At 48.9% G+C, this 23,786-nt stretch overlaps 1 protein-coding gene across 1 annotated transcript in view; it reads left to right on the top strand.

Moving 5' to 3' along the window:
* The window catches only part of LOC138302240 (carboxypeptidase M-like), an 87,232-nt gene that overhangs the window by 39,111 nt on the left and 24,335 nt on the right, over positions 1-23,786 (top strand). Inside the window, exons 3-6 of the mRNA XM_069242559.1 lie at positions 5,526-5,698; positions 5,810-5,994; positions 9,856-9,884; positions 14,528-14,663. Of these exons, the coding sequence (XP_069098660.1) occupies positions 5,526-5,698; positions 5,810-5,994; positions 9,856-9,884; positions 14,528-14,663 (523 nt within the window). The remainder of the gene's footprint in view (positions 1-5,525; positions 5,699-5,809; positions 5,995-9,855; positions 9,885-14,527; positions 14,664-23,786) is intronic.

The following is a 23,786-nucleotide window of genomic DNA, read 5'->3' on the forward strand; positions in this document are numbered from 1 at the left end:
GTGCCACTGAACTATAATTTTTCTGACGGTAGAGCCAACAGGGGCACAGCAGTCAGACAAGTGATGGTCGGCCTGACTCCAAATAGAGTGGGCGGATCGAGAGTTTGAGGGAGAGGGTACTCTAACACTCTTGTGGCAGTGCACTCTGACCACCAAACTCCTGGTTTCGGGCATTGTAAATGAGATATGTTAGTAGTTGACTTCACATGTATGTATGTCTGTCCAAATATACCACCGTACTAGCCACTCATTTACAAACTCATTTACAGATACCAGGTGATTCCAGGCTTTGTATATAAGATGTACCATAGTTGGTTCACATGTACATGTGTGTCTGTATGTCTGTCCAAGCACACCACTGTACTAACCACTTGAGCGGTATCTGGGTAATGCCCGGTGATTTCAGGCTCTGTAAATAAGAGCTGTTGTAGCTGGTTCCACTTGTACATGTGAGTCTGTATGTCTGTCCAAGCACACCACTGTACTAACCACTAAAGCAGTGTCTGGGACATGCCCTGTGATTTCAGGCTCTGTAAGTAAGATATACCATAGTTGTTTCACATGCATACGTGAGTCTGGACGTCTGTCCATGCCTAGTGGTTTCAGGCTCTGTAAAGAAGAGGTCTTGTTGTTTCCACAGGTACATGTGAGTCTGTACGTCTGTCCATGCCTGGTGGTTTCAGGCTCTGTAAAGAAGAGGTCTTGTAGTTGGTTTCTACATGTGAGTCTGTATGTCTTGTCCATGCCTGGTGGTTTCAGGCTCTGTGAAGGAGAGGTCTTGTAGTTAGTTCTACTGGTACATGTGAGTCTGTACGTCTGTCCATGCCTGGTGGTTTCAGGCTCTGTGAAGAAGAGGTCTTGTAGTTGGTTCCACTGGTACATGTGAGTCTGTACGTCTGTCCATGTCTGGTGGGTTCAGGCTCTGTGAAGAAGAGGTCTTGTAGTTGGTTCCACTGGTACATGTGAGTCTATATGGTGGTTTCAGGCTCTGTGAAGAAGAGGTCTTGTAGTTGGTTCCACAGGTACATGTGAGTCTGTACGTCTGTCCATGCCTGGTGGTTTCACGCTCTGTAAAGGAGAGGTCTTGTAGTTGGTTCCACAGGTACATGTGAGTCTGTACGTCTGTCCATGCCTGGTGGTTTCAGGCTCTGTAAAGGAGAGGTCTTGTAGTTGGTTCCACAGGTACATGTGAGTCTGTACGTCTGTCCATGCCTGGTGGGTTCAGGCTCTGTAAAGAAGAGGTCTTGTAGTTGGTTCCTACATGTGAGTCTGTACGTCTGTCCATCCTGGTGGTTTCAGGCTCTGTAAAGAGGAGGTCTTGTAGTTGGTTCCAAAGGTACAGGTGAGTCTGTATGTCTGTCCATGCCTGGTGGTTTCAGGCTCTGTGAAGAAGAGGTCTTGTAGTTGGTTCCACAGGTACATGTGAGTCTGTACGTCTGACCATGCCTGATGGTTTCAGGCTCTGTGAAGAAGAGGTCTTGTAGTTGGTTCCTACATGTGAGTCTGTACATCTGACCATGCCTGGTGGTTTCAGGCTCTGTAAAGAAGAGGCCTTGTAGTTGGTTCCTACATGTGAGTCTGTACGTCTGACCATGCCTGGTGGTTTCAGGCTCTGTAAAGAAGAGGTCTTGTAGTTGGTTCCTACATGTGAGTCTGTACGTCTGTCCATGCCTGGTGGTTTCAGGCTTTGTAAAGAAGAGGTCTTGTAGTTGGTTCCACAGGTACATGTGAGTCTGTACGTCTGTCCATGCCTGGTGGGTTCAGGCTCTGTAAAGAAGAGGTCTTGTAGTTGGTTCCACTGGTACATGTGAGTCTGTACATCTGTCCATGCCTAGTGGTTTCAGGCTCTGTAAAGAAGAGGCCTTGTAGTTGGTTCCTACATGTGAGTCTGTACGTCTGACCATGCCTGGTGGTTTCAGGCTCTGTAAAGAAGAGGTCTTGTAGTTGGTTCCTACATGTGAGTCTGTACGTCTGTCCATGCCTGGTGGTTTCAGGCTTTGTAAAGAAGAGGTCTTGTAGTTGGTTCCACAGGTACATGTGAGTCTGTACGTCTGTCCATGCCTGGTGGGTTCAGGCTCTGTGAAGAAGAGGTCTTGTAGTTGTCCACAGGTACATGTGAGTCTGTACGTCTGTCCATGCCTGGTGGTTTCAGGCTCTGTGAAGAAGAGGTCTTGTAGTTGGTTTCACAGGTAGAGGTGAGTCTGTACGTCTGTCCATGCCTGGTGGTTTCAGGCTCTGTAAAGGAGAGGTCTTGTAGTGTGTTCCACAGGTACATGTGAGTCTGTACGTCTGTCCATGCCTGGTGGTTTCAGGCTCTGTAAAGGAGAGGTCTTGTAGTTGGTTCCTACATGTGAGTCTGTACGTCTGACCATGCCTGGTGGTTTCAGGCTCTGTAAAGAAGAGGTCTTGTAGTTGGTTCCACAGGTACATGTGAGTCTGTACGTCTGTCCATGCCTGGTGGGTTCAGGCTCTGTGAAGAAGAGGTCTTGTAGTTGGTTCCACTGGTACGTGTGAGTCTGTACGTCTGTCCATGCCTAGTGGTTTCAGGCTCTGTGAAGAAGAGGTCTTGTAGTTGGTTCCACAGGTACGTGTGAGTCTGTACGTCTGTCCATGCCTAGTGGTTTCAGGCTCTGTAAAGAAGAGGTCTTGTAGTTGGTTCCACAGGTACATGTGAGTCTGTACGTCTGTCCATGTCTGGTGGTTTCAGGCTCTGTGAAGAAGAGGTCTTGTAGTTGGTTCCACTGGTACGTGTGAGTCTGTACGTCTGTCCATGCCTAGTGGTTTCAGGCTCTGTGAAGAAGAGGTCTTGTAGTTGGTTCCACAGGTACGTGTGAGTCTGTACGTCTGTCCATGCCTAGTGGTTTCAGGCTCTGTAAAGGAGAGGTCTTGTAGTTGGTTCCACAGGTACATGTGAGTCTGTACGTCTGTCCATGCCTGGTGGGTTCAGGCTCTGTAAAGAAGAGGTCTTGTAGTTGGTTCCTACATGTGAGTCTGTACGTCTGTCCATCCTGGTGGTTTCAGGCTCTGTAAAGAGGAGGTCTTGTAGTTGGTTCCAAAGGTACAGGTGAGTCTGTATGTCTGTCCATGCCTGGTGGTTTCAGGCTCTGTGAAGAAGAGGTCTTGTAGTTGGTTCCACAGGTACATGTGAGTCTGTACGTCTGACCATGCCTGATGGTTTCAGGCTCTGTGAAGAAGAGGTCTTGTAGTTGGTTCCTACATGTGAGTCTGTACATCTGACCATGCCTGGTGGTTTCAGGCTCTGTAAAGAAGAGGCCTTGTAGTTGGTTCCTACATGTGAGTCTGTACGTCTGACCATGCCTGGTGGTTTCAGGCTCTGTAAAGAAGAGGTCTTGTAGTTGGTTCCTACATGTGAGTCTGTACGTCTGTCCATGCCTGGTGGTTTCAGGCTTTGTAAAGAAGAGGTCTTGTAGTTGGTTCCACAGGTACATGTGAGTCTGTACGTCTGTCCATGCCTGGTGGGTTCAGGCTCTGTAAAGAAGAGGTCTTGTAGTTGGTTCCACTGGTACATGTGAGTCTGTACATCTGTCCATGCCTAGTGGTTTCAGGCTCTGTAAAGAAGAGGCCTTGTAGTTGGTTCCTACATGTGAGTCTGTACGTCTGACCATGCCTGGTGGTTTCAGGCTCTGTAAAGAAGAGGTCTTGTAGTTGGTTCCTACATGTGAGTCTGTACGTCTGTCCATGCCTGGTGGTTTCAGGCTTTGTAAAGAAGAGGTCTTGTAGTTGGTTCCACAGGTACATGTGAGTCTGTACGTCTGTCCATGCCTGGTGGGTTCAGGCTCTGTGAAGAAGAGGTCTTGTAGTTGTCCACAGGTACATGTGAGTCTGTACGTCTGTCCATGCCTGGTGGTTTCAGGCTCTGTGAAGAAGAGGTCTTGTAGTTGGTTTCACAGGTAGAGGTGAGTCTGTACGTCTGTCCATGCCTGGTGGTTTCAGGCTCTGTAAAGGAGAGGTCTTGTAGTGTGTTCCACAGGTACATGTGAGTCTGTACGTCTGTCCATGCCTGGTGGTTTCAGGCTCTGTAAAGGAGAGGTCTTGTAGTTGGTTCCTACATGTGAGTCTGTACGTCTGACCATGCCTGGTGGTTTCAGGCTCTGTAAAGAAGAGGTCTTGTAGTTGGTTCCACAGGTACATGTGAGTCTGTACGTCTGTCCATGCCTGGTGGGTTCAGGCTCTGTGAAGAAGAGGTCTTGTAGTTGGTTCCACTGGTACGTGTGAGTCTGTACGTCTGTCCATGCCTAGTGGTTTCAGGCTCTGTGAAGAAGAGGTCTTGTAGTTGGTTCCACAGGTACGTGTGAGTCTGTACGTCTGTCCATGCCTAGTGGTTTCAGGCTCTGTAAAGAAGAGGTCTTGTAGTTGGTTCCACAGGTACATGTGAGTCTGTACGTCTGTCCATGTCTGGTGGTTTCAGGCTCTGTGAAGAAGAGGTCTTGTAGTTGGTTCCACTGGTACATGTGAGTCTGTACGTCTGTCCATGCCTGGTGGTTTCAGGCTCTGTAAAGGAGAGGTCTTGTAGTTGGTTCCACAGGTACATGTGAGTCTGTACGTCTGTCCATGCCTGGTGGTTTCAGGCTCTGTAAAGGAGAGGTCTTGTAGTTGGTTCCACAGGTACATGTGAGTCTGTACGTCTGTCCATGCCTGGTGGTTTCAGGCTCTGTAAAGGAGAGGTCTTGTAGTTGGTTCCACAGGTACATGTGAGTCTGTACGTCTGTCCATGCCTGGTGGTTTCAGGCTCTGTAAAGGAGAGGTCTTGTAGTTGGTTCCACAGGTACATGTGAGTCTGTACGTCTGTCCATGCCTGGTGGTTTCAGGCTCTGTAAAGGAGAGGTCTTGTAGTTGGTTCCACAGGTACATGTGAGTCTGTACGTCTGTCCATGCCTGGTGGTTTCAGGCTCTGTAAAGGAGAGGTCTTGCAGTTGGTTCCACAGGTACATGTGAGTCTGTCCGTCTGTCCATGCCTGGTGGTTTCAGGCTCTGTAAAGAAGAGGTCTTGCAGTTGGTTCCACAGGTACATGTGAGTCTGTACGTCTTCCCATGTCTGGTGGGTTCAGGCTCTGTGAAGAAGAGGCCTTGTAGTTGGTTCCACAGGTACATGTGAGTCTGTACGTCTTCCCATGCCTGGTGGTTTCAGGCTCTGTAAATAAGAGGTCTTATAGTTGGTTCCACAGGTACAGGTGAGTCTGTACGTCTGTCCATGCCTGGTGGTTTCAAGCTCTGTAAAGAAGAGGTCTTGTAGGTGGTTCCACTGGTACATGTGAGTCTGTACGTCTGTCCATGCCTGGTGGTTTCAGTCTCTGTGAAGAAGAGGTCTTGTAGTTGGTTCCACAGGTACATGTGAGTCTGTACGTCTGTCCATGCCTGGTGGTTTCAGGCTCTGTGAAGAAGAGGTCTTGTAGTTGGTTCCTACATGTGAGTCTTTACGTCTGTCTATGCCTGGTGGGTGCAGGCTTTGTGAAGAAGAGGTCTTGTAGTTGGTTCCACAGTGGTGATATTCCTTTTCTCTGCAGCCCGTTGGCCGGGAGCTCCTCCTTCATCTTGCGCACCACCTTCTGACGCACTATGGCTACGACCCGCACATCACCGCACTGGTGAACAGCACCAGGATCCACATTCTTCCAGCGATGAATCCCGATGGCTTCAAGGTTGCTGCCCCCGGGGACTGCGATGGGGAGCAAGGCAGGTAAAGCAGATTGCCTTTGAGCGTTGTAGGCTGCCTTCATTGGGTTCCTGGGAGGTAAACAAAGTGCTGGAGTGCACTCTTCTAAAAGGTGTCTGATCTGTTTCCTCATAGGCAGAATTTTCATGGTGTGGACCTGAATCGTAACTTCCCTGACTTCTTTGCCAATAACTCAGTGCCCCGCGAGCCGGAAACCCAAGCCGTGATGAGGTGGTTTCGCAGTGAGAGCTTTGTGTTGTCTGCGGTCCTTCACGGAGGAGCAATGGTGGTTGTTTACCCCTACAGCAACGACGAGGAAGGTATGTGGTGTCTTCTGAATGAAACATATTACCCAAGGTACTAAGGGGCATATTTACAAGCCCCATGCGCCGCTGGTCCCTCACTTTTTTTTACCTTCCGGTGCCGCAGAGCACAGAGCCATATCTACGAGGCCACGCAAACCCACTTTGGGTGGCTTTTCATGGCCTCTTAGCTATTGTGTAAGGCAACACAGCGCAAGTTGCTGCATTGCCTCACACTGCGTCAGGGGGGCGTACCATGGGTGTTGGGGTGGGTGTTCGCACGCAGCACCCATGGGGCTTGACGCATTCCCAGATTTACAAGGCTCTGTAAACCTCAGAATTCCATGTGTGTTACATTCTGCAGCACATATAGTGAGAGGAAAACACCTCCACAGATTGGTTTTGTGCAGGAAGGTGCCCCTTCCTGCACATTAACAATCCTACATGCAGCGCAGACACCCATGCAGCGTGGTGCAAGGGTCCCTGCGTTGGCACTAGGCAGTCCATTGTTCACGAGTGCAGGGGGAGAGGACAGAAATGCACCGTATTTTGTAAATATGGTGTGTTTCTACCCTTTTCCGGTGGCGCAGGGCAGCACAGCAAGGTCACTTTCTGTGCTGCCCTGCACCACTTTATTGTACGTATGCCCCTCAGTCCTTAGCTGGGATTTGCAAAGCCATGCAAGGGTGATTTACACCACCTTGCGTGGCTTTGTAAGAAATGAGTAATGAATGCAGCGCATGGGGGGCGTTCCATGGTCGGATTAGGGGCCTTCCCACTCATCCACCCATTGATTTTGGCGCATTCCCAGATTTACATAGACTTGTATACCTGGGAATGCGTCCAATGCTGCACCTCGTAGACTGAGGCGTGACGAGAACTCTTTTCCTCTCCTCCTTACTTCCTTTTTCTGTGTATGATGCGTGACGCATCACAAATAGTAAAAGGAAGAGCCTTTAAGGATCGTTTTTATGCAAGAAGGTGTCGCTTTGTGTACGAAACCAATCCTGCTCGTATCGCAGACACCCTTTCAGCTTAGCACAAGGGTGCCCGAGTTGGCACTAGACGGCACTCAGTGCGCCAGGGCAGGAAGAGAGCAGGAAAACACCATATCTTAGTAGATGCCCTCTCCCGCATCGCATGACGTCTCATGATATGGCCCCTCGTCCTTCCCTGTCAAGAGGCTGTCAGCTTTTAGTGTCTTTAACGGGAATCAAAAACTAGAACACAAATGGCCATCATTCTGCTAGCTTTGGCTAACGAAAGGCTTGCAGCCTGTGCCTTGCATTCTTGACTCCTTAACATCTGGAACGAGCAAATGACATCGCACAACGACTTCTGATTTGCTTTTAATTGATGATGCACAACTGTTTACCTTGAACTGACAGTGTCATGGGGCAAGGAAATAAATATCACACATCATAGAGAACAAAACTCAACAAAGCACAAACACATTGGAATCAATTCAACAAATCACCCTCTTTCAAAGTAGACCTGCACTTCAGAAACATTCCTCCATGAATGCTCCTTAAACCCCAGAAAGTGGTGACTGTTCTAAAGTTTGAGAGCTGTAATGTTGAGGGTCTGATCCAGAACTCACAATCCAGTATCTTACTAAAGATAACGTGGACTGAAGCGGATTGTGTCTCCACTCTTAACCGTCGCAGCTTCTCCTGTCGCTTAGTCAAGAGGTTTGTGTGTGCCAAGTTTACATGTGACCTGAGGTCCCTATTTTTAACAGAGAGTAGCTTCGCCATCACTTCCCCAGAGATATTAATGTACAGCGTCATACAGTAATGTGCACGGGCAGAATCTGTGCTAGCAGGAGGGACGGCCAATCTTAAAGTTGAAGCTAAGCACATATTTTTGACAGAGTAGGGTGAAAGTGTGAGGTCTCGGCCGTCACTGTCCTTACCAGGGTAGAAGTACTCAGCTGCAGTGACCATTTAAGTCCCTCGTGAACAATCTTGACAGCCAGGAAGCATTAAGTCTTGTCCTACCTCCAGCTGCAGACCAACACCAACATGGATGCCATTTGAATCGTCATCAGGTTCTAAGACAACCTGGGCGTCAGTGAAGTACAGTTCACACCACAGACCACAGCCCCAAAGAGCCCGGCCAGAGAGAGCAAGTATAGACGGAAAAGAGGGGCAAGAGAGATGACCCCGGCAGGACTACGTGGCAGTGATCCACTGACCCAATCCAGTGCCGTCCCCTGAGCGTCCACTGCACTGTCCATCCGGTCTATCAAGGCACTGTGGTCAACAGTGCCGAAAGGTGCTGAGAGGTAGAGGAATGGCAGCACTGCTGGTCTTTCCCCTCCCTCGTGGATCTAACAAACAGTATCCATAATTGCAGTCTCAGGCTACAGGATTACTAAAAATCAGGCAGGTTAGAACTGAGTAACTCCAGGTATTCGGAAAAGGTGGTTGCTACATTAGAAGGCAGCTCCGGACCCTCTGGAGGCGGACGGTGTAGGAAAGTGCCATCTTGCCTGGCATGTTACCCCCATTTTTACTGTATGTATGTATGTTTTAGCCCTTGTGTCACTGGGATCCTGCTAGGCAGGACCCCAGTGCTCATAGTATATGCCCTATATGTGTTCCCTGTGTGATGCCTAACTGTATCACTGAGGCTCTGCTAACCAGAACCTCAGTGGTTATGCTCTCTCTGCTTTCCAAATTTGTCACTGCAGGCTAGTGACTAAATTTACCAATTCTCATTGGCATACTGGTACACCCATTTAATTCCCTTGTATATGGTACTGAGGTACCCAGGGTATTGGGGTTCCAGGAGATCCCTATGGGCTGCAGCATTTCTTTTGCCACCCATAGGGAGCTCAGACAATTCTTACACAGGCCTGCCACTGCTGCCTGAGTGAAATAACGTCCACATTATTTCACAGCAATTTTACACTGCACATAAGTAACTTATAAGTCACCTATATGTCTAACCCTCACTTGGTGAAGGTTAGGTGCCAAGTTACTTAGTGTGTGGGCACCCTGGCACTAGCCAATGTGCCCCGACATTGTTCAGGGCAAATTCTCCGCTTTGTGAGTGCGGGACAACATTACACGCGTGCACTCCACATAAGTCACTACCTATGTGTAGCGTCACAATGGTAACTCCAAACATGGCCATGTAACATGTCTAAGATCATGGAATTGTCACCCCAATACCATTCTGGTATTGGGGTGACAATTCCATGATCCCCCCTGGTCTCTAGCACAGAACCTGGGTACTGCCAAACTGCCTTTCCGGGGTTTCCACTGCAGCGGCTGCTGCTGCCAACCTCTCAGACAGGTTTCTGCCCTCCTTGGGTCTGGGCAGCCCAGTCCCAGAAAGGCAGAACAAAGGATTTCCTCTGAGAGAGGGTGTTACACCCTCACCCTTTGGAAATAGGTGTGAAGGGCTGGGGAGGAGTAGCCTCCCCTAGCCTCTGGAAATGCTTTGATAGGCACAGATGGTGCCCATCTCTGCATAAGCCAGTCTACACCAGTTCAGGGATCCCCCAGCCCTGCTCTGGCGCGAAACTGGACAAAGGAAAGGGGAGTGACCACTCCCCTGACCTGCACCTCCCAGGGGAGGTGGCCAGAGCTCCTCCAGTGTGTCCCAGACCTCTGCCATCTTGGATTCAGAGGTGTTGAGGCACAATGGACTGCTCTGAGTGGCCAGTGCCAGCAGGTGACGTCAGAGACCCCTCCTGATAGGTGCCTACCTCTCTTGGTAGCCAAACCTCCTTTCTTGGTTGCCAAACCTCCTTTTCTGGATATTTAGGGTCTCTTCTCTGGGCTATTCCTCAGATAACGAATGCAAGAGCTCACCAGAGTTCCTCTGCACTTCCCTCTTCGACTTCTGCCAAGGAACGACCGCTGACAGCTCCAGGACACCTGCAAAACCGCAACAAAGTAGTAAGACGACTACCAGCAACATTGTAGCGCCTCATCCTGCCGGCTTTCTTGACTGTTTCCTGGTGGTGCATGCTCTGAGGGCTGTCTGCCTTCACCCTGCAATGGAAGCCAAGAAGAAATCTCCTGTGGGTCGACGGAATCTTCCCCCTGCTAACGCAGGCACCAAGCTACTGCATCACCGGTCCTATAGGTCCTCTCTCATCCTGACAAGCGTGGTCCCTGGAACACAGGAGCTGGGTCCAAGTGTCTCCCACAGTCCAGTGGCCCTTCTGTCCAAATTTGGTGGAGGTAAGTCCTTACCTCCCCACGCCAGACAGTAATCCTGTGTACTGCATGATCTGCAGCTGCTCCGGCTTCTGTGCACTTTTCCAAGGATTCCTTTGTGCACAGCCTAGCCTGGGTCCCCAGCACTCTGTCCTGCATTGCCCAACTCACTGAGTTGAAATCTGACGTCGTGGGACCCTCCTTTGTGACTCTGAGTCGACCGCTGTCCTCAGATCTTCTAAGTGCCTGCTCCGGTACTTCTGCGGGTGCTGCCTGCTTCTGTGGGGGCTCTCTGAGTTGCTGAGCTTCCCCTCTGTCTCCTCCTCCCCGGGGCAACATCCTGGTCCTTCCTGGTCCCCAGCAGCACCCAAAATCCTCAACCGCGACTCTTGCAGCTAGCAAGGCTTGTTTGCGGTATTTCTGCCTGGAAACACTTCTGCAACCTCCAGCACGCCGTGGGACATCTTCCATCCAAAGGAGAAGTTCCTAGCCCTTTTCGTTGTTGCAGAATCTTTGGCTTCTTCCACCCGGAGGCAGCCCTTTTGCACCTTCATCCGGGGTTTTCTGGGCTCCTGCCCCCCTGGACACTTGCGTGACTCTTGGACTTGGTCTCCTTCCTTTACAGGTCCTCAGGTCCAGGAATCTGTCTTCAGTGTTTTGCTGGTGCTTGTGGTTCTTGCAGAATCCCCTATCACGACTATTCTGTCTTTCTGGGGTAGTAGGGTAACTTTACTCCTACTTTTCAGGGTCTTGGGGTGGGGTATCTTGGACACCCTTACTGTTTTCCTACATTCCCAGCGACCCTCTACAACCTCCCATAGGTCTGGGGTCTATTTGTGATTCGCATTCCACTTTTGGAGTTTATGGTTTGTGTTGCCCCTAGACCTATGTTTACCTATTTCAACCTATTGTGATTCAAGGTACAAAGATGACCACTGGGCCAGCAGTCATCCCTAAATTTGGCAGACCAAAGTCCACCAGTGTGGTCCTCTGCCTCCCTGATGGATGGAGTACTGTTCCCCAAAGCCTAAAGAAGGCCCTAACTCTCTTTATTGGGTTTGTCATTCTAAAAAAGAGTTACTAACAATAGGTTGCATCGAGAGACCAAGGTGCGGAGATGTGGGTGGGCAAAGGACAACAGTAATCACACAAATTACATTTGCCCCGCAATCACAGCTTCAGCTGGAAGGAGGTCAGGGTCGCGGGATGTGAATAGAGCCGGGATGGGGTAAAACATTACTCGGGGTGCTGGGGAGGTGAAAGCTACGAGGCAAGTGAACATTTTGTAATCACACGTACTGATCATGGGAAGGTGGGAGAGATATTCAGGATGGAAGGGCAGGTTCTGTGCTGACAAAGCATCAGGGCTGTGGGGCACAGGCGGATGTACATTGATGGAGATGTGATATATGGTACCTCCATAAGGCATGATCAATGAGGAAACCATAGAATGTAATAGATTTCTCATCTGCGTATTCCTCTTTCAGATGTGAAAGAGCTGATAATTCCTCTGCCATTAATGTACCTTGTTCTAATTCTGACAGCCCAAGTGATCGAGGAGTCGATTCTTTGTCTTGACTACATTCTCTTCCACCGCCATATCTTTTCTTTGGAGATTTAAATAACATTTCTGAAATGCCGCCGGTATATGCCCTGGAAATCTAAGGTGATTTTGGTCTCCGCGTCTAAAATTATATCAGCGAGGAGGTATTTTTTTAGGGGTTCAGTATTATTTATCAGACATGGAATGCTTCACTCTCCTCCCGACACTTGAAGAGGTGGCTTGAGTAATCTACTGTCATTTAGCATATTTTTATTTAGAGGATCACCCTCTAGGTTATTCCCATGCCTGGGGTATCCCTGAAAACTAACAAAGTGTTTTTGTCCCTCCGGTGGTACTTCTTCTGAGGCTTCCTTCAGGGCTCCAAATTCTTGTTCTTTTACAAGAGGTTGTGGCCTACCACCTGTGAAAGACTCTCTTTATGAGACTCCCAAGTCATGAAGTCTAAACGAAGGTGTCTCCAACCAGTCGATCATGAGCTACCAGTAGCTCCCAGACACTTTCAGAGCAGCTCACAGCCTTGGGTTCATTTTATAATAAGCACAGGGTCACATTTTCCTTTTAAAGTTAAGGGAATGCTGTGTTTACATTATTACATTCGGGCTACAGATAGCAGGGCCTGATAATGAGCAGTGCTCAGTCAGATCAATGGGCCAGGCTGCGGCCTTGGCACAGAGGTGAAGAACTGAAGCACTGAGGTATTTAACTCTTAAATAAAAGTGGTTGCCAGCTTACTGTTGGAGGGTGAGAACAGGATGATGCTTCTGAATGCTGATAAATGGGGCAGAATTCTAATTAAAAGTTATCTTAATGATTAAGTTAACTCTTCATTTTAATTTTCTCCCATTTCCTCCAAGTGTCGCATTTACAAACAGTAGATGTCAGGCTCCCAGTGGCCAGGAGACGCTCTGCTGTGTGTATCACTGAAAAATAGTCATTTCTGTGCATGGGAGAAGCACAGAAAAATGTTCCATATTTTGAACATTTTTGCAGAACATTTTCTGAATTTTAAATCTGTTCCATTTAAAAAAATGGTTGTATTTTTTAGATATACATGTAACAGTGCCATGTATGGTGAAAGGTATGTCCTGTGCCACAAGTGCATACACCACAGGCTCTCAGTCACCCAGGAACATATATCCCATTCATACACACACTTTCATACCTCTCCACAGACCACGCTCTCATCGAGACTCAGGGCAGCCCTGTCATAGTGCCCCTCGTCAAAGTATTTTGTTCAAACCATATTACCGGGCTCTATGGACATTAGGCTTAAAGTCAATGAAGCTGGATGTGGGGGTGTCTGATAACAATGCACGAGTTGTTTAGACTTCAGTAGCTCACAGCGATTTTCACTGATTAGAAGTACACTACAGAAAAGGTTGGAGACCCCAGCTTTAAATAGAAAAACTCTCAAGTTGTATTTTATGGCAACAGTAGACTCTTAATCTTAAGCTGAGGGCTGTCCATAAAGCATCTAGAATATATCCACCACTAGTCATGTCAGAGGATCTATTCCGTGTTCAATCTCCGTAATCGGAGCCTCAAGATATGGAATAATACCCGTACCACACATCAGAACCTGAAGCTTTGTACCCAAAGAGGTGTGGGTGAAGGAATCAGGGGCATTGATTAGACAGCGCTTGAAGTATCCATCCATCATCTTGTCCTTTCACTGGGTATAGTTTCAGACTTTATAATTATCACTTCTACAGGGTTTGATCCTGTAGAGCCACGGTACCCATGACAGCGTCGCAACTTTAATTCAGTTCAGTTACACTGACAAAGCCCCCTTGGGACTGTGCAATCAGTGGGACTGAGATATGCCCAAAAGTTACATCTAGATGTCATGACAGCTCTGTGGTCCACCACCCAGCTGTGATCCACGTCTGAGCCTCTCCCCAGTGTCGGACTATGTCATGCGGGGCTAAGAAGTTACAGGACGTTATTTATCAATTTCACTTCCAAATTCAGTTCTGTTTGTTGGGTCATTATAAAAACAACCCTATATTGCATACATGCACAAGCTTACACCGGTCATTAAACAATAGGTGTGCCTCAACATGGCGCAGCTGGGGCATAATATTATACGTTATCATTCTAAATATAGAAATGAGGATATGAAATAAAAAATAATCCCTAAATACTTCGGTCTGTATATTATAGATAAATATCTTGTGAATTCCCACTCGCACCAGTGAGATGTTTAGTCGTAGTACGTTATTCTTTCTAGTGTGCCACAGCACCGATTCAGTGGCCACGATGAAGGTTTGTAGTTCAGATCTTGCCAGTAAAAGCTCTGAACGCAGCAGGGTCATTCACTTCCGCAGCTTGAACCTGGGGTTATATTCCTAGTCGACCAGTAGCTGCTCCACACAGGCTGACACCACAGGGGCAGTGGCCCCTTGCTGACCACGCTGACTGTTTTCCAGTCACTTATGAGATCCGCAGGGTGCCCAGTGCTTACAAATACACAGCAACACTGGCCTGAGTGGTATGGATGGAGCCATTAACTTTTCCTCAGCGTTCGGTAACATTTGTAGAAGAAAGTTCAGTCAAAGCTGTGCCGAGAGAATTGCTGTTTTGATTAATTCTAGACAGTCTTAGTGAGAAGAGATCCTGTTGACACCTGGTTTCTATACTTTGACTATGGACCTGATTGGAACACTCCAAAAGCTTGAGCCAGTGGCTGTGACCATTTTAATGTTTCCTTGAAGATAACACTCAAGTATTTGAGCTTATTTGTTTTTATAGCACATCAACCACTTAGACAGCTTCCCCTGTTTCTTTTGCAGGACCAACAGGAGAAATCCAGTATGCGGATGAAGATGTGTTCAAGCATTTGGCAAAGATTTACTCCTTTACCCATCCAGAAATAAACAAGGGAAACTTTTGTGGTGACTCCTTCCCAAAGGGCATAGTAAAAGGGGCCAAATGGTACCCCATAGTAGGTAAGATATGCCTCTCTCTTCAGTGGAGTTGGGGTTTCGAAGTGCGGTGGAACATGTTGAATGTGTTCTTGAAGGTCCTTTGGTGAGTAGTGTGGGGTGCTCGTAGAAGGATGAGCCTTGACCAGATGAGTTGTTTGCCTCCAGAACAATAAAAGACGAGCCCGTACAGGCTCATCTCAAAGGTGACAGGTCTTGGATCCCTCTCCGAGGAGCTGGCAGTGGGTCCAGAACCAGAGACAAGTTCATTTCAGGGTCTTATCTCTTATGGGCCATGGTGATGGGAATTGATTGTGAAGAAGCTCAGCACTCCAGAATGAATGGAAGGAGCTTTGTAAGCTATTGTCACTGGTTCACAGCCGCGGTCACAAAAAGTGTGTTGGTCACTGGTCCTCTGAATGGCTTCATGTTAAGTTGTGCTAGCCCGCTCTTGCACGTTTCTAAAAAACGTATTCGTAACTGAACTGATGCCTGCAGGCTCCACTGGAATTCGTGTATATGCTACACAAGATGGTGGTCTCTTTTGTGGTGGACTGGTGATGCGCATCTGGGATGTGGCAGCCTGCGTGGACACACCCACTGCACTCTTCCCAAAATCTCTGTACCTAGTATTAGCTGAAAATAGCTTGCTCAGCAGCTTTGTTTTAGAGTTCCAGAGTGAAAACTACCCCTCTGTATTTCCTGTATGTGGCACCCTCGTCTGACAATGAGCCTTTAAGTGGGCAAACACAACTCACATCTATGTTCACCCAAAAAAGGTCTCTCTGTGACCAAGGGAAAGGAGCACTACATCTGTAGCTGGCAACAGCAGGAAAAGGGCTCTCCCAGAATTGGAGGATCCCTGGGACCTTTTACAGCTGCACCCCTCTGATCGTCCTTGGCAGTCCACTTTGGACAACAAAAGAGGTACGTTTTATCCCCCTTTGCTGGTATGTGTTCACCTTTGTCGCCCAGATATCGAATGGCTTACAGACCCAGGTAAGGAAGGAAGATCTTTCTACTAGGAGTGGTTGCCCTTTTCCCATGATGTGTTAATAATTTCATATTTCTGATGGATACAACTACCTGTGGATTCCTCACTCATTGAATTTTCCCCATGTGCCAGCATCCGACGGAAATTTTCTTCCTAGCTTCTGCAAGTCGACGAGGACGTCACAATTGCCCACGCAACGCCGTCTGATGTCATACAGGCAATAAGAGGTCCTGGCCGGCGTGCTGACGTCAGTTCCCTTTTTTCCGTGCCTTCAAGCGACGGTTATTCTTCGAGGGAGCAACTCTTTCTCCTCTGCGGAGTTACAGTTACAATTTTTTTCGAGATGTCTCAGCGAAAGTCGGGCTTTAAGCCTTGTAGAGAGTGCGGAGGCAAGATGTCGGTGACAGACCCACATGTGGATTGCTTGTGGTGTCTGAGCTCCGATAATGACGTGGAGAAATGTGATTCCTGTCAACGCATGAATCCTAAGGCGTTGAAGGAACGGGAGGCGAAGCTGTTTTTGGCAAAGTCCAAAAAGAAACAGAAGCGTCACCGTGATTCCCGGCGCCATCGTGAATCTCGGCGCCGGTCGAGTAGAGAGCGTTCACGCTCGAGGTCGCCTTCGGTTCGGCACCGAAAGACATGGGAGGTTAGTCCCACCATCACTCCTCAGCCGCAGTCGCCTCCCACATCCCTGGCTTCACCTACAACTCCACCATCTGTCTTCGAGGTCGTATCTCAGCAGGAACAGGAGTTCTCACCTGCTTCAGAGACGCCGGGGCCGGCACCGTTATCACCTTGTGCTCAGGCTCCGCAGTATCCGGCATTCCCGGCACCAGGTGCTGATAGTTCCGCATTTCTAAATGCGATGTTTGCCATTTTTCAGCAGATGGCTCCAGGTGGTGGTCTGGCTGGTCCTTCGGGCCATTAGCCTTTAATATGGGTGCTCCGGCTCCTTTACGACCGGCACCTTTTATGCCCTTCCTTCCAATGGGAGGTGCTGGTTCGGCGCCGGTTCCTTTGGCGTCGCCTACACGACCTGCGAAGCCAATGAGGTCTGCTGTTCCGGCGCCGGAGAGTTCTTCGCCTTCACATCCTCTACCTCGGTCGGCGCCGAAGCAGCCCATGGCGCTGATGGATCCGGCGTCGGATGGTTTGGAGGATCGGCGTCAGGCAAGGTCATCGACGTCGGCGGACGCCTTGTCGATGCCAAGGATTGAGGCCAGGCTTCATTCAAGGAGGCTAGCTCTTCGCCTCCTTGAAGAACAGGAATATCAAAAGCAGGCCTTGGAGGAGGGTGAGATTAATGAACCTCTTGTAGATCTCCAGGGTTTGGACACGGCAAGTGGCTTAGACACTTCTCCAGAGTGGGATTTAACATCTCCTGGGGAATATACAGAGGAAGCTGCTTCTTTCCACTCTGTTTTAAGGAAGGCAGCTGACTTTTTGGACCTTCCTCTTCCAGTGGCTGAGTCAAAACCCAACATATTAACGGAAGTGCTACATCCGGCTTCAGCGGTTGCAGAGCCACTTTTGCCTTTTAATGAGGCTCTCCTGGATCCAAGTCTAGAGATTTGGAAAAAGCCAGTTTAATCTACGGCTGTTAATAGGACAGTGGCGCGCAGGTATCGTGTGGCTCCTGCGGATCCGAGCTTTTTGTCGAGGCACCCGACTCCAGAAAGCCTGGTTGTACAAGCTTCATGTTCGTCTCGCACTGCTCCAGGTTCTTTTCTGGGTGTGCCTTCGGACAGGGACTCTAAAAAGATGGACCAGTCTTCGAAAAAGGCATTTTCATCTTGTAGTATGGCTCTCAAGTCCACCAATGCCACATGCATCTTGGGCAGATACATCTACGCCCTTATGGAGGAGATTAAGGGGGTCATTCCGACCCTGGCGGTAAAAACCGCCAGGGCCGGGGTCCGCGGGAGCACCGCCAACAGGCTGGCGGTGCTCCTTTGGGCATTCTGACCGCGGCGGTACAGCCGCGGCCAGAAACGGAAAGTCGGCGGTGTACCGCCGACTTTCCGCTGCCCATGGGAATCCTCCATGGCGGCGCAGCTTGCTGCGCCGCCATGGGGATTCCGACCCCTTCACCGCCATCCTGTTCCTGGCGGTTTCGACCGCCAGGAACAGGATGGCGGTGAGGGGTGTCGTGGGGCCCCTGGGGGGCCCTGCAGTGCCCATGCCAATGGCATGGGCACTGCAGGGGCCCCCGTAAGAATTGAATTGAGCAGACACTGAAATTCGCGACGGGTGCTACTGCACCCGTCGCACACCTTCCACTCCGCCGGCTCCATTCGGAGCCGGCTTCATCGTGGAAGGGTGTTTCCCACTGGGCTGGCGGGCGGCCTTTTGGCGGTTGCCCGCCAGCCCAGTGGGAAACCCAGAATGACCGCCGCGGTCTTTTGACCGCGGTACGGTCTTCTGGCGGTCCCAGCCAGGCCGGCGGCTACCGCCGCCGGCCGGAGTCAGAATGACCCCCTAAGTCTTCTCATTCGGAATTGCCTCAGGAGGTGTTGAGCCTTGTTTCTGATGCTCAGGCTGCGGCGACCCAAGTAATCCAGTCAGGGCTGGACACAACTGATTCTGTGGCCAGAGCTATGGGCACCACTGTTGCTACAAGGAGACAGGCCTGCCTTCGTTCTTCAGGGTTTTCATCCGATGTTCAGTCAGCCCTGCTAGATCTTCCCTTTGATGGGGATAAACTTTTTGGATCGAAGGCGGACTCTGCCCTTGAAAGATTTAAAGAGAGTAGAGCCACAGCAAAATCGTTAGGCTTGCAAGCCTCCTCTTCTGTTTCTTCTAGGTTGTTCAGAAGATTTAGGGGGTTTGGTCGTGGCTCCTCCTCCTCCTCCTTTCGGGGCAGGTTTCAGCAGCAGGCCGCCACTGCCCTCCCCTATAGATCGTACAGGGGGAGGGGGAGGGTCCGAACCAGAGGAGCCACCCAGCAGCACTCTGCCTCTTCCTCTTCCTCTGGAGGGGTGCAGCATGGGAAGCAGCCTTAGTCATCCACCAATTCCTTTGCATACCACTCCTGTAGGGGGGAAGTTAATGAACTTTCTCCACATGTGGGAGGCAATAACATCGGACTCCTGGGTCACCAGCATTGTGGGGAAAGGCTATGCCCTTCCCTTTCGGGAGTTTCCACCCCCCATCCCGCCCCATCCATCCTTTTGCTCAGAAGAACATCTCCTGTTATTAGAACAGGAGGTTCTAGTCCTCCTTTCAAAGGGTGCAGTAGAGTTGGTTCCGGAGCAGGAAAGGGGTCAGGGTTGTTATTCAAGATACTTCCTGATCCCCAAGACGGATGACCGATTGAGACCAATCCTGGACCTGAGGATTTTGAATTGGTTCCTCAAACAGGAAAAGTTCAAGATGCTGACCCTAGCTCAGGTACTTTTGGCATTGAACGAAGGAGATTGGATGGTGTCTGTCGACTTGCAGGATGCTTACTTTCATATCCCAATACTCAAGTCGCACAGGAAGTATCTCCGGTTTGTGGTGGGATCACAGCACTATCAGTTTGCGGTCCTTCCGTTTGGTCTTACTTCAGCACCTTGAGTCTTCACGAAGGTGATGGCGGTGGTTGCAACAGAGCTCAGAAGGAAGGGGATAGCAGTATTCCCTTACTTGGACGACTGGTTGATCAAAGCCAAGTCTCCGGAGCTTGTGTTGCATCATCTGCAGTCAACAACCCAGTTGAACAGTCCCAAATCTCACCTGGAGCCCTCTCAGCGTCTCCTGTTCATAGAGGCAGTACTGGACACAACATAGAATCGAGCCTTTCCTCCGCCTCAGCGGATTCAGGACATTCAGGCGTTGGTTCCAATGTTTCAAAGTGGAGCGGTCATTCCAGTCCTCAAGGTCCTTCGTCTGCTCGGTCTGTTCGCTTCTTGCATTCTGTTGGTCACTCATGCACGCTGGCACATGAGGGCTCTTCAGTGGTGCCTCCGAAAGCAGTGGACTCAGCACAAAGGGGATCTCGAGGGATCGGTAAAGATTTCCAGAGACGCTGCAGTGGATCTTCGATGGTGGGTTGCGGACGGCAGTCATTCCCAAGGAAGGCCGTTCTCGCTACCTCCTCCAGTGGCCACAGTGATAACAGATGCTTCCACTCTAGGGTGGGGAGCTCATCTGGGGGACCTGGAGGTCAAAGGTCATTGGTCTCCTGTGGAACAGATGTTTCACATAAATCTGTTGGAATTGCAGGCGATATGTCTGGCTCTCAAGGCCTTCCTCCCTTCGCGGTCAGTCAGTTCAGGTCCTGACGGACAACACTACCGCGATGTGGTATATAAACAAGCAGGGAGGAGTAGGGTCGTACCTTCTCTGCAGAGAAGCTCTGCGGCTATGGTCTTGGGCAAGGGACCATCGGATTTGCTTGGTAGCAAACCATCTGGCCGGGGTCTTGAACGTGCGTGCGGATAGTCTCAGTCGGCACTTCTCGACCGATCACGAGTGGCGTCTTCATCCAGATCTAGCCCAGCAAATCTTCCAGATGTGGGGATTCCCTCGGGTAGATCTTTTTGCCACTCGGGAGAACACGCACTGACTGTTGTTCTGCAGCCTCCAGTATCCGGTGCAAGGAACGTTGGGGGACGCGTTTCAGATGTCCTGGTGCGACCAGTTGCTTTACGCGTTTCCCCCCATACCCTTGATTCCTCGGGTTCTGAGGAAAATTCGCTAAGACCGGGCCCAAGTCATCTTAATAGCTCCGGATTGGCCAAGGAGGGTGTGGTATTCAGATCTTTACCAACTCTCCCTGTGCCCACTGCTCCGTCTCCCTCACAGGGCAGACCTCCTCTCGCAATCGCAGGGGCAGGTTTTACACCCCCACCTCCAGAGCCTGCACCTTCATGCCTGGAGATTGAACAGGGCAACCGGAGGTCCTTTTCTCTCCCACCTGAGGTGGTGGATGTTATTTTATCGGCCAGGCGACACTCCACTAAATCTATCTACGCTAGCAGGTGGTCTAAATTTGTGAATTGGTGTGGAGAGAAGCAAATTGATCCCTTACGTGCCCACTTATCGGATATCTTGTCTTTTGCGTTGTCCCTGGCACAGAGGGGTTGTGCAGTTGCGACAGTTAAGGGCTACTTGTCGGCTCTGTCAGCCTTTCTGTGTCTGCCTGACCAACCTTCTTTATTTAAATCTCCTTTAGTATTGAAGTTCTTAAAGGGCCTGACTGATAGATATCCTCCTACTCCTTTCATTATGCCTCAGTGGGATTTGAACTTAGTTTTAACGTTTCTTATTGGCTCACCGTTTGAGCCGATGCATTCTTGCCCCTTAAGGCTATTGGTTCTAAAGACTGTTTTCCTTATTGCTATTACTTCAGCTAGAAGGGTGAGTGAGCTACAGGCTCTTTCTGTTAAGCCCCCGTACACATCCTCCTATGGGGATAAGGTGGTGTTGAGGACCAAGGCTGCTTTCTTGCCAAAGGTTGTTTCACCCTTCCATATGGGTCAGTCTATTACACTCTCCTCTTTTTATCCTCCACCTCATCCTTCGAAAGAGGAAGAAAGACTGCATTGTTTGGACCCGAGAAGAGCGCTGAGCTTCTTCGTCGACAGAACGAAGGAGTTTAGATTGGAAGATCAACTCTTCATCGGGTACGTGGGAAAGAGGAGAGGAAGGGCAGTCCACAAGAGAACACTCTCCAGGTGGGTCATTCTTTGCATTAAGCTGTGTTATTCTCTGGCAAAGAAGGAACCCCCTGATGGAATAAGAGCTCATTCCACCAGAGCTAAGTCGGCCTCTTCGGCCTTGGCTAGGGGTGTTCCTGTGGTTGACATCTGCAAGGCCGCAACTTGGTCGTCCCTCCACACTTTTGCAAAGCATTATTGCTTGGATTCGGAGGTTAGGAGGGATGGCCATTTTGCACGGTCGGTGCTGCAGGATTTCTTGGTTTGACCATTCAGGCACCCTCCACCGAGTGCGGTACTGCTTTGGGACTCTATTCAATGAGTGAGGAATCCACAGGTAGTTGTATCCATCAGAAGAACGAGTTACTTACCTTCGGTAACGACTTTTCTGGTGGATACATTAGCTACATGTGGATTCCTCACGGTCCCACCCGCCTCCCCGTTGCCTGTCTAGTCTTACCAAGATTTCTTTGGGTGAGCTCCTGTTGGTAATATGATGTTTTTATATGTATATGTATATAAATATATTTAAAAAAATAAAATAAAAATAAAAAAGAAAATTTTGTGATGATGTAATTATATATAATTTATATGTATATATTTTTGCGTATTTGCATAATTATGCTGAAGTTTTCTCTATTTGATTTAATTAAATGTTATGATATAAGATTTTATTTGTGGCATTTGTTTCAAATGTGTATATATATATTTTGTTTGTGTTTGCCTGTTCGTCTCAAAGGCACGTAAAAAATGTTGGTACTGACGTCAGCATGCCGGCGAGGACCTCTTATTGCCTGTATGAAGTCAGACGGCATAGTGTGGGCAATTGTGACGTCCTCGTCGACGTGCAGAAGCTAGGAAGAAAATTTCCGTCGGATGCTGGCGCATGGGGAAAATTCAATGAGTGAGGAATCCACAGGTAGCTAGTGTATCCACCAGAAAAGGCGTTACCGAAGGTAAGTAACTCGTTCGTCTCAGTACTGTTGCGTTCCCTGCTACAGGAAAATCTCTAGCACGCTCTTTAGATGCCAAGATACGTGCACCTATGTTTAAGAGGCCCCTTCGGGACATATGGTGGTGAATGCTCTACTGATTTGTCAGCTATCTCTATCTAAAAGGTAGTTACATTAAGTAAGGCAATTGAATGGGCTCTGCAGTCTAGTAACCAAGACTTTGTCGCTCACTAGACACAGGTGACTGGACACAGCATCACCAAGGCCGTCACCGGGATGCGAGGGGGTTCTTTTGGGTGGCACCTTGTTCTCTGTGTCAAGTGTTTTTGGATTAAGGGATTTTTGGATTCTTAGGTATTACCTTTTTAATACAAAGACCTAGGCCCTTTTAAGTGGTGACACCATTTTTTAAAACTTACTTTTATTGAATTTTTCATTGGAAAAAACAATACAAGAGAAGGAATACAAATATTGAACGACGTAGACATTTTCTAAGTGAGCCACATCTTTGGATAAAGAAAGCCTTCCCTCTCTTCTGAACCGGAACCCCACCCCATCCACCAAAGCTGCATCCATAATACCCCTGGGTTACTAAGGAGGTGTCATGTTCATTCACTCATGACAAAGTGCTTTAACATTTGCATCTCCAAACGGTCTCAAGCCTCATCCACCAGCCTCTCTGACTTTCTGCCATTATCTGCAGCTGTGTTCCTACCCCTTTTGCAGGACCGCCACCTCTTCTCTCCCGCTGTATTGGTCTCCCCGATGCATTTCGAGTTAGATAAGGCCCTTCTTTAGGGATTAATGTCATTAATTCATGTGGGAAACAAAATGCGGATCATACTAAACAAGCATACCCTCCAAAAGCTGGATTCATGGGCATCCACAGACTGTTCAGTATGACACAGTTGTGCTCACGATAAGTTATTAACACAACACGTGCAATGGACTACTAACCCATAGCTAGACTGGCTCAGTCTCCACCTGACCATAGAGATGTCAAGGATAGCCTAAGGTTGGCCAATCCAGTATATAAAATGAGAGTTGCATAACATCCAGAACTCCCCGCTACCTGAGACACGGCAATGATCAGACAATGCAACAGCAAGTTAAGACATGGTGTCCGTGACCAGAGAAGCCCACCTGAAGGTGCTTCTAAAGAAATATTATCAAGATCAAAACAGCTTCAATATCAAACAAATCCAGAGTGACAACCAGAAGGTTCTCGTTCAAAAAAAGACCTCTGGTCCATGCCATTTCCATTCTGCAGCATTTGTGGAATTCTTCATATACTCATGCAAATTCTCATTTCCCTTAGAAACCAACAGACTTAGGACACATGTATTGAAAGTGGGAATAATAGTTTCAGGAGAGAAATGTGGAACATAAGGTCCATTGTGTAGTATTAGTATAGAGGTCAGTAAAGTTAGATAGCTCGATAGTTTATACATTTGCCTGTGGACAATGACCCAATGTAACAAGACTTCATTCGTTTTTGGTGCCTACAGAGGGCTTGAAATAGCCCCTAGAGAGCCGCAGTTTCATTTGAGGCTGG

This window comes from Pleurodeles waltl, chromosome 6, assembly GCF_031143425.1.
Source record: "Pleurodeles waltl isolate 20211129_DDA chromosome 6, aPleWal1.hap1.20221129, whole genome shotgun sequence".
NCBI classification, from domain to species: domain Eukaryota; kingdom Metazoa; phylum Chordata; class Amphibia; order Caudata; family Salamandridae; genus Pleurodeles; species Pleurodeles waltl.